At 44.5% G+C, this 16,100-nt stretch overlaps 2 protein-coding genes across 2 annotated transcripts in view; one reads left to right on the forward strand and one right to left on the reverse strand.

Moving 5' to 3' along the window:
• Positions 1-16,100, reverse strand: part of LOC144695939 (AN1-type zinc finger protein 5-like) — a 506,091-nt gene that overhangs the window by 183,312 nt on the left and 306,679 nt on the right. The gene's annotated exons all lie outside the window — the stretch shown is intronic.
• The window catches only part of LOC144691242 (transmembrane channel-like protein 1), a 113,570-nt gene that overhangs the window by 42,387 nt on the left and 55,083 nt on the right, over positions 1-16,100 (forward strand). Inside the window, exons 10-12 of the mRNA XM_078559290.1 lie at positions 328-434; positions 3,287-3,385; positions 3,574-3,716. Coding sequence (XP_078415416.1) covers positions 328-434; positions 3,287-3,385; positions 3,574-3,716 — 349 coding nt within the window. The remainder of the gene's footprint in view (positions 1-327; positions 435-3,286; positions 3,386-3,573; positions 3,717-16,100) is intronic.

The raw sequence follows: 16,100 nt of genomic DNA on the forward strand, positions 1-16,100 counted from the left end.
GAAAAGGGCAGAGGGGAAAGTTATGTTTCATGCATGCTGTCCTGAAAATGTTTGCTAGAAGGTAGTGATAGAAGGTCAGGAATGTTCCTGCACTGATCTTTTTCTTCAACTTGGCCACGAATGAGTCTTCTGCTCAGTGCCTCTCCATAATAATGCTGCTGGAATCAGCAAATATTGAGCATCTACCTTATGCTTCCCTCCCTCTTCAGCTGCCATAGTATTGTGATGCTACCAAGTTGATGTTTTATCATTTTCACATTTTCTTTAACTCCTGGAATAATTCCCTGTTCATAGTTTGCAATAATATTTTTGTTATTGTTTTACCAGGTCACTTTGGTTCGTCAGTTGCTTCATATTTCATATTCTTAAGATGGATGTATGGAATTAATATGGTTCTGTTTGGATTAACTTTTGGTTTGGTCATGATCCCTGAGGTAAACTTTAAAAAAATACAAATGGTTATTTCATCATTAAAATGTTTTCAATTAAAATTGATATTCATCAAGTAAACCAAATGGGTTTTCACAATAATAAACAGCTTTTGTAAGCTAGATATTTCACTTCTGCTTTCTGCAATATAATCCTCCATGGAATCATAGTTGTTTTTTATTGTGTTCCCAAATTTATGATTATGCTGGCAAGGTCACATTCATTGCTCACTCCTAATTGTTTTGAAAATATAGTGACTTTTTTTGTGCATTGCTCTACAGTCATATGGCAATGATGCTCCAACAGCATGTTTGTTGCTAGGGTCATAGGAACAGGAGTAGGCCATTTCGCCTCTTAAGCCTGTTGCACCATTCAGTGAGCTCATGACTGGTATGCAACCTAACTCAATGTGCCCACCTTTGCTCCATATCCCTTATTACTTTTGGTTAACAAAAATCTATCAATCTCAGTTTAAAACTAATGTTGATCCAGTCTCAGTTGTCCTTTGTGGAAGTTTCAAACTTCTATCACCCTTTGCATACATAAGTGTTTCCTAGCTTCACTTCTGAAAGATCTGGTTCCAATTTTAATGGAAATAGTTTTCCCCAATTTATGCTATCTATTCTCTTTAATATCTTGAAAACTTTTATCAAATTGCCCCTTAACCTACATTCCAGAGAATACAACCCTAGTTTGTGTACTGTCTCTTTGTACCTTAACCCTTGGTCCAGGTATCATTCTGGTAAATCTAAGCTGCACTCCCTCCAAGGCCGATATATCTTTCTTAAGATATGGTGCCCACATTTCTCGCAGTATTCCAGGTGTTGTCTAACCAGGGCTTTGTATAGCTGAAGCATGATTTCAACCTCCCCGAACTCCCAACCCCCTTGTATTCCTGTCCTCTAGATATAAAGACCAGTATTCAATTAGCCTTTTTGATTATTTTCTGTACCTGTTCATGAGATTTTAATGCAAGATTACTATGCCTGTGGCAGCTAAGATGGCCAGACAGTATCACTAAGGACTATGCTCTTTCTTTCACTGTTGAAGAAAAATTCAAGCAATAAATCTCTGTAAATTGGTCATTCCTCACTCCACTGAAGTGCTCACTATAGCTGTTTAAACTTTGTTCCACTTTTCCTCATGCCTATAGACTCTCATGCTAGTAGAATAACTTATGTCCAGCATTACCAAGACAGTAATGATGGCAGTGCTGACACTTAACAATGCATAGTCATTGCTGTGTCATTTAACTGCATGCATCTATGTTTGGGCAGATTCTTCTGCTATTCAGCAGAAGTGCTGCCAGGAAATACAATGGCTGTGAAAGTGGTGGAAATCTATAATGACTTCCTGCCCTGTTTTCCACTTCTGCTTTCATGGAATCAGCATTGTTTTTTTATTGTGTATTCCAAAATTAGGATAAAGCTGGCAAGGTCACATTCGTTTCCCATTCCTAGTTCTTTTGAAAAGGTGTTTTCTTTTGTACATTGCTCTGCAGACCTTGTGGTGATGATGCTCCAACAATAATGTTAATGGCAGTATACTGTTACCTAACAAAAATTTTGTCAGGAGCCTCAATGAGCTACTTACCTGACAGTCAGGGACCATTCCCACCAATCCATGGTGGCTGCCATGCTTGCCCCATTTGCTGTTGAATTCAGCTGGGAATTGGGCCCTGGAGTTAAAATGGTTGGGTTATACACTGGAGAGTTGCGGTGGGACCCCACTGACTCTTCGCTGAACCCATGCTTGCCTTTCGACTCAGATTAAAATCTGGGTTGGTGCATTTGACCTTTGCTGCTTTTACATTCAGGGGTATGGTAGCATCATGGTTATGTAACTGGATTAGTATTCCAGAGGCTTGGACTAATGATCCAAAAACACGAGTTCAAATGGCAGCTTTGAAATTTAAATTCAATTAATTAAATGAAATGTGGAATTAAAAAATACTAGCATCAATGGTGGTGATCATGAACCCATCTGGTTCACTAATGTCCTTTAGGGAAGAAAATCTGCTGTTCTTACCTGGCCTGGCCAATATCTCACTCCAGACCAGTATATAGCTGACTCTTAGCTGCTCTTGAAGTGGCCTAACAAGCCACTCAATTGTATGCAAGATGTGGCTCACCGCCATGTTCACAGAAACCATTAGGTATGGAAAACAAATGCTGGCCTTATCAGTGGCATCCATATCCCATGAATGAAAAAAACCTTACAGGATATTGCTAGATGCTGCTTTTATGGATTCATGATTTTGGGTCTTTTCTCTATTGAGATCTTCCAAGATCACCGTCAACCTTCTTCCTTGCTCCAGTATCCTGGACTGAATTACACTTTGGACACTGGTTGTCTGGACACTGGAGTCTCTCAAATGCTAGAGTGAGACCAGACCTTTTGCTTCATTTGCCTTTTAAGCAAAGTTGAACTAGTTCTTATTAAAGACTAATAGCAGAAACTTTCTCCTGAATGACTGCTACAATTGTAGGGGAAGATCAGTGGAAATTCCATTTATGTATTGGGTTTTACAAACTTCTGAAATTATAGTGGCTAATTGGGACAATACGTGAGGTAACTGCTGGTGTTAGAACTTATTGATAAGGACACTACTTAGACAAGGATCAAATCCAAAACTAGAACTTGAACAGTACACCTCTAGTCTATTGCCCTTTGTGTTTATTAACCTCATCTGTGTTGTTTACTACCTTGACTAAGCATTACTGATTACAAAGAAATTTTTATTTTTATCCTTAAAAGACAGGCATACCCATGATAATGTCAATTACCAATTGTTGAGGTTGATAAAATAATAATTTCTCTAAAGAATCATTTCAATATTTTAATTTGTTGACTTTAGGCTTTGATGGGAAGACCGTATGGTAGCATGCCAAGAAAAACTGTTCCAAAGAGTGAGCAAAACTCAGCCATGAACTTTGCTACATTGTGGGATTTTGGGGTAAGTTTAATCTTTGTTAGGAAATCTCTGCAAAGGAAACATGTGAAACTATTTATGCTGGAATAAAAGATCATTACATTTGTAAATTCTACTTTGTAGCAAGATAAATGTACATTTTAGAGCAGCTTATTTGCTGACATAGCTTTTGTGAAGAATAACTCTTAAAAAAATATTTATAACTTTGCCAGGGATATGCACAATATTCTGTCCTTTTCTATGGTTACTATAATAACCAGCGGACAATTGGATGGCTGAAGTTCAGGCTACCCTTGGGCTACTTCCTGGTGGGAATTGGTACAATAGGATACAGCTTCATGGTGGTGATTAGAACGTAAGTTCCATCTTCCCAGTAGACTTTTATTAACTCTTTCCTTGTCAAAAGGAACCAAGCCAATTAGTTCAATATTCTGCACAGCAAGTCGAAACATTTCAGCCCTTAATTTTTTGTAATAATTTTATTGTTTATCTTAAATAAGCAAATTATTTAACTAGAAAAAGATGATATCTTAATAAACTGTAGACTATGGAAGATTTTATTGATGAATCTTTACAATGATGTGAACACAGTTGACAATATAGATGGAATTTATTTATCCTGGCGGTGGACCAAGAAGTGGGTGGCAATACTGGCAGCGCTGGGAACTGATGACCAATTGTGATAACATGGCAGCTGGCCAATAAACATGGTGGAGGTGCGGGGCTCAGCTAGTTATGCAGCGAGGGCAGGAAGGAAGTTTCTGAACTCACCATCACTGATGGGGTGGGATGTCTGGGTGCCATTTTTAAGCAGCACCTGGACATATCTGCAGTGTCCACAAGACAGCAGCTTCTGTGTTACAGAGGCATAGGGAATCCTACTCCTTAACAGGCCACCAGAATCAACCTTATTTTTAAATAGTTGTTTGGTAGTACAAAACTTGAGTCATGCTGAAAAAAGAGACATTTTTTTTGTTGAAACTTTTCATCTTGCATTCATCAGGACAATTTGAGGGGAAATAACATATTTATACTGTATGAGAAGAGAGTGCTGATTGGTTGGCAAGTGGACTCTGATTGGTAGATGCATTGCCATGGAGATTGCACCAGCTAATGGTGACTGACAGTTAACTGTCAAGCATTGTTTGAAATTTAAATCAGGCAGCTTGACTCTGATTGGTCAAGACATTGCCCTGAGGAATGAATCAGAGAATGATGTCACTTATTTTGTTTAGCTGAAACAGGCACAATGTGTTCTTTCTGTCTGCAAAGAACAGGGCCCTACATATTAATATATGTAGCTTCCAGTACACACAAATGTGCCACACTGCGAGCCTGATTGACAATCTTAAATTGGTTTTCAGTGTAATTCTTAGCACACTGAGGATTATTTAGCAAATGTTGTCCAATCATGGAATCACATCTAATGTTGGACACTGTTTTTTAAGTTTTGCAAACACAGGCTGGTTGGGTACAGTCTGTACCTTGCCCGTTGCAGACAATGGAAGGGACATGCTGTTTGATACGATCCGCCAGTCTTTGGGATGTACAGCCTACATACTTAGCACCACAATGGCAGTGAAATTCATACACCATATTACTCATTTTTGTGATAAGCAGAACATCTTTTTGGTTTGATGGCAGCATCCTGTTAGTGGCGAACATCGCTTGTGTTTCTACTGCATAGTAGCAGCGTGAAGCAATTCACATGTTGCTCAAAGTTTTGAGATACCTTGCCCTTCCAGGGTAATCAGAGTAGACTTGGCACTTTTCAGGGCCGAAAGTTATGGCCTTGGGCCCATTCATGAGTTTGCGTGATATACAGTGTGAAATGATCTGATCAGGGTAGCTATTATCCTGGTCTTTGATGCGCCCTATTTCAGCATCAAGCTTGCATGGTGAGCAAATGGCTCGGGTCTTATTTATGAGGTAGCTGATAAGGCCAATTTTATAATTGGTGGAAATGTATGTGTCCCAACGTGTGTATTGACCAGTGAAGGTAGGCTTATGGTAGACCGTGGTGGAGAACCCCCTGGCATATTTCTCAACTAGTACATCATGGAAGGGGTATTCATTTTAAAGGTGAATTTGAGCACAGGATGGAGCCCTTTAAGACATGCAAGGAAATTATTACATGCAGTTGTGGATTGAAATATAGCAAACGTATCATCCACACTTTGGAAATATGCAAGGGGTAGGAGGCTGGGTGTCATTCCGTCGAAGACACGTCTTTCAGCAATACTCAACCTTATTTTTTTCAATGGAACCCCAAGTTCATCAGGCAGACCTCCAGCTGCATCATTGTTTGTCCTGACCTGTGATCGGCATCAAGAAAACTGTCCACCTGGCACAAGGCTCAGAGCAGACAACGGGGGCCCCATGGTTCAGCAATGCGTACCTGTGGGTTCTCCTCCCGGCTGCCTGGGAATGGTGGGAGGTCTTTTTTCCCCACCGAAGGCATCAGAAGACCCGCCACCTAAACAAAGAAGCCAGGACGGAGCTTGCAGCTGTTGGGTCCACAGATGCACTTGGATCTAATGCAGAAAGCGGATCACTGACCTCCTCCGCACCGTCAGGATGAGTATGACAGAATTGGTAGAACAATGTGGCTGTCATGAGGGCAACAAGTAATTGTCTCAGCCAGAAGAGGGAGTGAGCCGGCGGGGAAAACAAGTATAAGCCCCAGCAATGCATCATGATGCTTGGGCACTTGTGGGCGAGAAGTTGCAGGCCCATGCTTCCATCGTTGTAAGTGCTGTGAGAGTGGAAGCGTGGCCGCAACAACCAGGATGGGGCCCTGTTCTCTGTCAGAGAAATCCAGGCTGATGATGAGGTTAACTTCACTTTCCATTTCCATTTCATCACATTTCCACTTCTCTTTAGCCCTGAAGAAGGGTCATAGGGACTCGAAACGTTAACACTGTTTCTCTCTCCACAGATGCTGCAAGACCTGCTGAGTTTTTCCAGCATTTTCTGTTTTTGCTTCAAATTTCCAGCATCCACAGTATTTTGCTTTTATAAGGGGCTAGTTGTCCAATGAGCAGAGGCTCATTCTCCTTATCAGCCTGCAGGAGAAAATGGCACACAACAGCAGAGAATGGGCAAAGACGGGTGGAGGAGTGCCCAACATTAGATCGTACACTCCTGCAGAGAAGGAGGTGGTGGAATTGGCTGCAGAGCAGGGCAACCGGGCAAATGTTGATGGCAAGACAGGAGTGCAGAGAGAAGAGAGCAAGGAAGCCACAAACTAGGGCAGAAAGGAGGTGCACATCAGAGAGGGTTGGAAAGAAGTATTGTGAATGACGTAAACCTAATTCCTTGTGTTCTCCAATGCAGTCCTCACATTCCGATGGGACATTCTTCTCTGTCGTCTGTGACCCTGCAGTCCACCTCTGAGGAGGAGGTTGTTGAATCCTCAGAAGATGCACCGTCAAATATTTCCCCCATACCTTCCACCAGCACAACTACAGTCACTTTAGTGAGTATGCGATCACAATTAGAATCAGGGTCATAATCTGGTGAGCATGTTACAGACGTGTTGGAGCAGCTGATGGAGTTTGTATAATCAAGGGACCTGACATTGGGAGGACTGTTGGAGGCCAGGCCTATGCTAAGCCACAGGCTGATGACGAGCCTCTGATCACAGCCACACAAAATCATTTGGAGATGCAGTGACAGACAGGGAACTGTGGTGGAGCTGCCAGAGGCAATAAGCAGCCTTGTGCAGATGATGGCGGAGTCCATCCAGGCCATGGGTTCTGTCATGTCTCAGGCTTGTGAATGCATGGCTTTCTTCATGGAGAGGTTGGTGACCATCATGGAGACCATGTTCAGCAGAGCAGTCAGTGGCCGCCAGATATGCCCTTGGACCTGCATGCCATCGCAATGGCCATGAGCTCTATGCAGCAGTGGCCAGGTGATAGGGAGACGAGGTGCCTGGACATCCCTCCAGGTGCCCCTACTCCTCTGGTCATCAGGAAGGTGCTGGTCCATGGCGCGAAGGAGGAGGAGTGCCTCTCTGCCTCTTTGGGTGCTCCGCAGGTAAGCAGGTGCTCCTTAGCCCCTCTGCTAGTGACCCTGATGCTTCCAGCAGCCACAGCCAAAAAGCAGTTACACATTTTCAGGAGCCCCTCAGCATGCTGGGGCCCTCCAGCAGAAGATGGCTGCCAAGGTCACCTCAGGTGATGGAGCATTGTACTCAGCAGGTTGTCTCCACCTCAGCTGCAGTTGTTGGGGTTGCACCATGTCATAGCACCCGTAAATGCATAAGAAAGAGCACTTAGGCACACCAGAATGGTACGGATATTCAACATTGATGTGATAGTTTATAGTAATGTGTGATTAAATAACCTTGTTTCCTTTATTCATGTGTGTTTGATGGTCTTAACGTTATCACCTATTAGCTGTATGAATGCCTGCAGAATAAGTAGCAAGCCCGTATGGGTGGAGGTCAAGTAGTGATCTCTCTATGGTTGGGATGGCAAGCATGGACTGGCTTGTCGATGGACAATGGTGAATTGCTCTTGGGAGGAAATGCAGGGGTCTCCTGGATGTAAAGCCTAAAGCATAGTGCTTGCCAAAGGCGTCATGCTTGATGAAATCTGGTGCGAATGAGGGAGGGGCTCTTGCACATCTATCCATCGCCCTTCACCTCTGGTGTAGGAGCCTCAACCCACTGATCTGCCTGCTGTGCTCACTCCTCCCCGTCCGCCTCATAGATGAGAAGTGTGACTCCTTTGGGTCAATAATCAACAAAGCACTCTCCTCCTTTGCTGCGGGAGGTTGTGCAACACACAGCAGATGACAATTATCCGGGAGGCCCACTGATGCGCATATTGCACACCTTTGCTGGAGTGGTCCAGGCAGGGGAATCTCATTTTCAACAAGCCAATAACCTGCTGAATCATCGCCCATGTTGATCCAGGGCATTCAATGCATTGCTTCTTGGCTGGAGTCCGAGGGTGCCTCAAGCAAGTCATCTTTTTTTTTTACATTCATTCATGGGATGTGGGCTTCGCTGGCTGGGCCAGCATTTATTGCCCATCCCTAGATGCCCTTGAGAAGGTGGTGGTGAGCTGTCTTCTTGAACCGCTGCAGTCCATGTGGTGTAGGTATACCCACAGTGCTGTTAGGAAGGGAGTTTCAGGATTTTGAACCAGTGGCAGCAAAGGAACAGCGATATAATTCCAAGTCAGGATGGTGAGTGACTTGGAGGGGGACTTCCAGGCGGTAGCCCCATGTATCTGCTGCCCTTGTCCTTCTAGATGGTAGTGGTCATGGGTTTGGAAGGTGCTGTCGAAGAAGCCTTGGTGAATTCCTGCAGTGCATCTTGTAGATGGTATACACTGCTGCTACTGTGCGTCGGTGGTGGAGGGAGTGATTGTTTGTGGTTGTGGTGCCAAGCAAATGGGCTGCTTTTTCCTGGACAGTGTCATACTTCTTGAGTGTTGTGGGAGCTGCACAAATCCAGGCAAGTGGGGAGTATTTCATAATACTCTTGACTTGTGCCTCCTAGATGGTGGACAGGCTTTGGGGAGTTAGGAGGTGAATTATTTGTCACACGATTCCTAGCCTCTGACCTGCTCTTGTAACCACAGTATTTATATGGCTATTCCAGTTCAGTTTCTGGTCAATGGTAACTGCCAGGATGTTGATAGTGGGGGAATCAGTGATTGTAATGCCATTGAACATCAAGTAGCGATGGTTGGATTCTCTCTTGTTGGAGATGGTCATTGCTGGCACTTGTGCGGCACGAATGTTACTTGCCACTTGTCAGCCCACTCTTGGATATTGTCCAGGCCTTGCTGCATTTGGACATGGACTGCTTCAGTTTCTGAGGAGTTGTGAATGGTGCTGAATATTTTGCAATCATCAGTGAACATCCCCACTTCTGACCTTATGATGGAAGGAAGGTCATTGATAAAGCAGCTGAAGATGGTTGGGCCTAGGACACTACCCTGAGGAACTCCTGCAGTGATGTCCTGGAGCTGAGATGACTGACCTCCAACAGCCACAACTATCTTCCTTTGTGCTAGGTCTGACTCCAAACAGCGGAGAGTTTTCCCCCTGATTCCCATTGACTCGAGTTTTGCGAGGGCTCCTTTATGCCACACTTGGTCAAATGCTGCCTTGATCTCAAGGGCAGTCGCTCTTGCCTCACTTCGGGAGTTCAGCTCTTTTGTCCATGTTTGAACCAAGGCTGTAACGAGGTCAGGAGCTGAGTGGCAGAACCAAAACTGGGCTTTCAGTGAGCAGATAATTGCTAAGCAAATGCCGTTTGATAGCACTGTTGGTGACACCTTCCATTATTTTACTGATGATCGAGCATAAGCTGATGGGCAGTAATTGGCTGGGTTGGATTTGGCCTGACTCTTTGTGTATGGGACATTCTTGGGCAATTTTCCACATGGTTGGGTAGATGCTGGTGTTGTAGCTGTACTGTAACAGCTTGGCTAGGGGCGCGGCAAGTTCTGGAGCACAAGTCTTCAGTACTATTGCCGGAATGTTGTCAGGGTCTATAGCCTTTGCAGCATCCAGTGACTTCAGCTGTTTCTTGATAACATGTGAATCAAATTGGCTGAAGACTGGCATCTGTGCTGCTGGGGACCTACGGAGTAGAACAAGATGGATCATCCACTCGGCACGTCTGGCAGAAGATTGTAGCAAATGCTTCAGCCTTATCCTTTGCACTGATGTGCTGGGCTCCTCCATCATTGAGGATAGGGATATTTATGGAGCATCCTCCTCTAGTGAGTTGTTTAATTGTCCACCACCATTAACGACTGGATGTGGCAGGACTGCAGAGCTTAGATCTGATTTGTTGGTTGTGGGATCACTTAGCTCTGTCTATCACTTGCTGATTATGCTGTTTGGCACACAAGTAGTCCTGTGTTATAGCTTCACCAGATTGACTCCTCATTTTTAGGTATGCCTGATGTTGCTCCTGGCATGCCCTCCTGCACCCTTCATTGAACCAGGGTTGATCCCTGGCTTGATGGTAATGATATTGAGGGGGATATGTCAGGCCAAGAGGTTACAGATTGTGTTCAAGTACAATTCTGCTGCTGCTGCTGATGGCCCACAGCACCTCATGGATGCCCAATCTTGAGTTTCTCGATCTGTTTGAAATCTATCCCATTTAGCATGGCGGTAGTGCCACACAACACGATGTAGGGTATCCTCAGTGTGAAGGCAGGACTTCGTCTCCACAACGACTGTGCGGTGGTCACTCCTACCAGTACCAGCAGGCAGGCTGGTGAGGATGAGGTCAAGTATGTTTTTCTCTCTTGTTGTTCCCTGACCACCTGCTGCAGATCCAATCTGCCAGCTCGATCAGTGGTGGTGCTACCGAGCCACTCTTGATGATGGACGTTGAAGTCCCCTGCCCAGAGCACTCTCTGCATCCTTGGTACCCTCCGTGCTTCCTTCAAGTGGTGTTCAATATGTAGGAGCACTGATTCATAAGCTGAGGGAGGGCCGTACGTGGTAATCAGCAGGAGGTTTCCTTGCCCATATTTGACCTGATGCCATTAGACTCCATGGGGTCTGGAGTCAATGATGAGGACTCCCAGGGCAACTCCCTCCCCACTGATTGGTGCTGTTCCGTCATTTCTGTTGGACAGACCCAGGGATGGTGATGGTGGTGGACATTATCTGTAAGGTATGATTCCGTGAGGATGACTATGTCAGGCTGTTGCTTGACTAGTCTCTGAGGCAGCTCTCCCAATTTCAGCAGTAGCCCCCAGATGTTGGGAAGGAGGACTGTGCCATTGTTGTTTCCGGTGCCTAGGTCAATTCCTTCTTTGTGACTTTATAGTGGTTTGTTGCAACTGAGTTTTAAGAGTCAACCGCATTTAAGACTCAACCACATGCTGGAGTCACGTGTAGGCCAGACCAGACCAGACCTTCCCTAAAGGGCATTAGTGAACCAGATGGGTTTTTTCTTTAAAAACAACAATCGTTCCATGGTCATCATTAGACTTTTATTTCCAGATTTTTATTGAACTCAAATTCCACCTGCCATGGTGGGATTTGAACCTGGGTCCCCTGAGTATTATCCTGGGTCTCTTGGATTACTAGTCCAGTGATAATACCACTACACCATCGCCTCCTTCCAGGCTAACTCCTGTTGTCTAGAATTCATCCATACTGGAATGCAGTGGGCTCAAAGGGCTGCAGCAGCTGGGTGTGGCTTAGAACTAAGCACCATGAGAGCTTCCTGGGAACTGAGCACACACCTGAAGGATACGTCTACACTGGTCGCACACCAATTGAATGCTAATGATGTGGAACCCCTTTCTGTTGATGAAGGCCACAGGCTGCTCTCAGGGACCCTAGACTGCCACATGCAAAATTGATAACCCCTGCAATGTGGGAAGCCTGCAATTGTCCGAAAGCCCACATATCTTTTGGCCTCACTCTCAGGGTCCTCCCTTTATCGCACAAACTCTTCAGCCCTTTTAAACAGGGCATTTGTCACTTTTTTGATGCAACAATGAGCTGCTGTCTGGGAGTTGCCACACTTCCCTCCGGTGGAGCCCTGGAAGGAGTCGCTTGAGTAGAATTTAATGCCGCCATCACATTCAAAATCATAGGCATTGGGATTCCCCCTAGTCCCAGGGACCATAGGTTATCCTGCAGCAGAGTAAACAAGTCAGTGATGACTTCCCGAGATATCTGCAAGCATCACTGGACTTGCCTCTCAGATGTTTGAAGGTGGTTCAGTTAACACCTGTATACTCTGGGACACTGCAGTGATCTTTGTCTGACTGGTCCCTGATTGGATCCTTTCTGATTATCATCAGCGTTTGGACCAACTTCAGGCTGAGCTGGTTGATGGCCTCCTGCCATTTGTGCATCCGGATCAGCCTTCCTCTGAGCTACTACTCCTCCACCTGGAACACTGGGTGGGCAATTGATTCCAAAAGCTCTACAGATGTCAAGTCTGGCGAGGGTGTGTCCTCTAATGGGTCCCTGGCCTTCAAGAAATACCTAAAGCCTGTGGCTGAACTGCCTCTTCCACAATTGCCAAACCCTGCAGCCAGTTAAATTTGTCCTAGCCCTCCCTGAGATGGCCCTTGATCTTCCCTTGGTTTTTCTTGTCCTCCTTGTAGTGTCCCTTGTCCTCCCCACAGTGACTCTTGTCTTCCCATGACCTCCCTGAAATGATCCTTGACCAGCCTTCAGTGACCCCAACCTTCCCTAGATCACGCTGCCTTCCCCAAGTTGACCCTCGACCTCCCCAAGATCATCCTTGACCTCCTCACAGTGTCCTCACCATGGTGACCTGCAACCTCCCCCCACAGAGACCCTTGTTCTCCAATGTGATGAATCACAGCCTCATCTCCCCTCTTCAAAAAAAATAGCTAACTTGAGGTAGGCAGCTTCCCATCATGGCCTTACTCGCCTTCTCACAAACAGCTTTTAATGGCCAGAAAACTAAAGGCCTGTGATCCCCATGCACCTCATGCTTAATTCTAAAGGCAATTAATTGCAAAACATTCTATGCTAATGAGTGGTAATGATATGCTAAGCCATTGGAATTACCTTGCCACTGCGTGGCGTCAGGATTGCTGTCCCACTTCCTCCACATCACCAGGATAATTTGGGCCTTTTATCCCCATGTCGGAGAACTGACGCGGCACCTCCCATGTGATCCAACAGATCCCCCCGCCTTATTCCCGCTCCTTTGGCTAGCATTAAATACCACCTTATGTGTGAGTGATTTAATGGGTATATTGGGATAAGTGTAATACCACATTCTCAAAGGCAATTAGGGATGGGCAATAAATGCTGGCCAAGCCTGTGAAGCCTACGTCTTGTGAATGAATAAAAAAAAACATCTGTGCATTAGGAATGAGCAATGTAGCATATAAATATTATGGGTTTGTGCAGTATTGCATCAGAAACTCAAACTGACCCAAGCCTGGCCAGTTTGATGAAATAATATTTCATGAAAAATGAAATAGTAAAATTTTTATGTTCTGCGTTTGGTTTTAAAAATGGAAGCAACAAATTGTAAAAAAAAAACGAACTGAGCTTTATTTTTCTACTACCAGCTCCAACTGTGATGATAATGGTTTGTTGTTTGGGATTGATATTTAATCAGTGGAGGTAAGATCAGATCAAACCAAGCTGACAATTGAAATTAAGAGCTGGTTCCATCATGCCTATCATTTCCTGAGAACTGGGAAAATTCTAATACGTGAATCAGCAGCAGTATCAGAGCTAACTCCATTCGCAACAACTCCTGTCATGATTACGGTGACACAAAAGGATCAGATTGATTCAAAACTCAGACACAGTCTAATGTGTAGTACAATGCATCTGTACCAGATTGGTCACTTTACATGATCCAAATGATGTTCCCTTCGCATTAGCTTCACGTTGGCACTGATTTGGTAACATTTTAACATAACTTGATACAAGCAACTTTCAACCTTTCACATTAATATATTGCAGCTACTGCATTCCACTAAATCTCTGCAACCTGCTTTCTTCTCTTTTTCTAATTGCCTGGAAAAAAATACAAATATGTAACAAAGGGTGGAATTTTCTGTGCCCGCCGGTGTTGGATGTATTCGGCGGCGTGAGCAGACAATATGGCGAGATGGTCAAAAATCGTGAAACCATTTTGTGATCATCTGCTCAGCCCAGCGATGGCGGGCCACGTTTCCCGCTGTCGGATGTTGGGAACCTCAGTGTAATACATCAGCATATCATTATAAGGCTGGCCCGCTGGAATCATCCCCCCACCCTGAATCGTCCACCTACGTCGGCGGGAAAACACACTGGTGTAGGACATGTCTTGACAAGGGTGATGTGCAGTAGTCAGGACTTACCACCAGGGCCTTGCTCACATTGTGGACATCCAAGGAGCAGAAGATGCTGGAGCCCGACAGCAACAGCACCCTAGACAAACATCCATGGCATGCTGGGTGGATTCTCATGGACATGGCTCTGCTGTGAAGCAGCTCACGGAAGGTGGAAAGTCACTGTTGAGGGTCTGTTCACAATGGGTGATGGTCGAGGGAGTGGAGAGGAAGGTTGCAAATCAGGACATGAATGGGAGAAAGGAACTTGGTGAAATTGAAACCACTTGGAAAATGGTACTGAGCAACTTGATGGAGCTGCAGGCTGACAAGTTTCCAGGTCCCAATGGACTACATCCTAGGGTCTTTTAAGAGATGGCTAATGAGGTAGTCAAATGCGCTGGTGTTAATTTTCCAAAATTCGCTAGATTCTGGAAAGGTTCCATCAGGTTGGAAAGTAGCAAATATAAACCCTCTATTCAAGAAAGGAGGGGGGCAAAAAACAGGAAACTATAGGCCAGTTAGCTTGACGTCTGTCGTGAGGAAGTTATTAGAATCGATCATTAAGGAGGTTATAGCTGGGTACTTAGAAGAGCTCAAGGCAATAGGGAAGAGTCAGCATGGTTTTGTGAAAGGAAAATCATGTTCAACCAATTTATTGGAATTTTTTGAAGGAGTAACATGCACAGTGGATAAAGGAAAGATGTACTGTAGATGTACTGTACTTGGATTTCCAGAAGGCATTTGACAAGGTGCCATATCAAAGATTATTACAGGAAATAAAAGCACATGGTGTAGTGGGTAACATATTAGCATGGATAGAAGATTGGCTGGCTGGCAGAAAGCAGAGAATATGTATAAATGGGTCTTTTTCTGATTTATAGGATGTGGCAAGTGGAGTCCCACAGGGTCTGGACTGGGGCCTCAGCTTTTATGATTTACGTCAATGACATAGATGAGGGGAGTGTAGACATGGTAGCTAAATTGCAGATGACACAAAGATAGTTAGGAAAATATGTTGCGAAGAGGACATGAGGAGGTTGCAGATGGATATAGAGAGGTTGAGTGAGTGGGCAAAGATCTGGCAAATGGAGTTTAATGTGGGAAAATGTGAAGTTGTTCGCTCTGTCAGGAAGAACAAAAAAGCAGAGTATTACTTAAATGAAGAATGGTTGCATAATTCTGAGGTGCAGAGGGATCTAGATGATCCAGTACATGAGTCACAAAAAGTTAGTATGCAGGTACAGCAAGTAATTAAGAAGGCTAATGGAATGCTATCCTTTATTATGAGAGGGATTGAACATAACAGTAAGGATGATATGCTTCAGTTATACAGGGCATTGGTGAGACTGCACCTCAAACACTGTGTGCAGTTTTGGTCTCCTTATTTAAGGAAGGATGTAAATGCATTGGAGGCGGTTCAAAGGAGATTTACTAGATTGATACCTGGAATGAATGGGTTTTCTTATGAGGAAAGGTTGGACAGACTGAGCTTGTTTCCACTGGAGATTTGAAGACTGAGGGATGATTTGATTGAAGTATACAAGATCCTGAACGGCCTTGACAAGGTGGACGTCGAAAGGATGTTTCCTCTTGTGGGTGAGTCCAGAACTAAGGAGCACTGTTTTAAAATTAGGGGTCGCCCTTTTTGGACAGAAATGAGGAGAATTTTTTTCTTTCAGAGAGCTGTGCGACTTTGGAATTCTCTGCCTCAGAAGGTGGTGGAGGCGGGGTCATTGAATATTTTTAAGGCGGAAGTAGATAGATTCTTGTTAGGCAAGGAAATCAAAAATTATTGGAGTTAGATGGGAATATGGAAATTGAAAATCAAGAGGATCAACTATGATCTTATTGAATGGTGGAACAGGCTTGAGGGGCCAAATGGTTTACTCCTGTTCCTATTTCTTATGTTCTTATGTCCAGCTGTG

The sequence above is a fragment of the Cetorhinus maximus genome, chromosome 2 (assembly GCF_964194155.1).
Source record: "Cetorhinus maximus chromosome 2, sCetMax3.hap1.1, whole genome shotgun sequence".
Taxonomy (NCBI): Eukaryota; Metazoa; Chordata; class Chondrichthyes; order Lamniformes; family Cetorhinidae; genus Cetorhinus; species Cetorhinus maximus.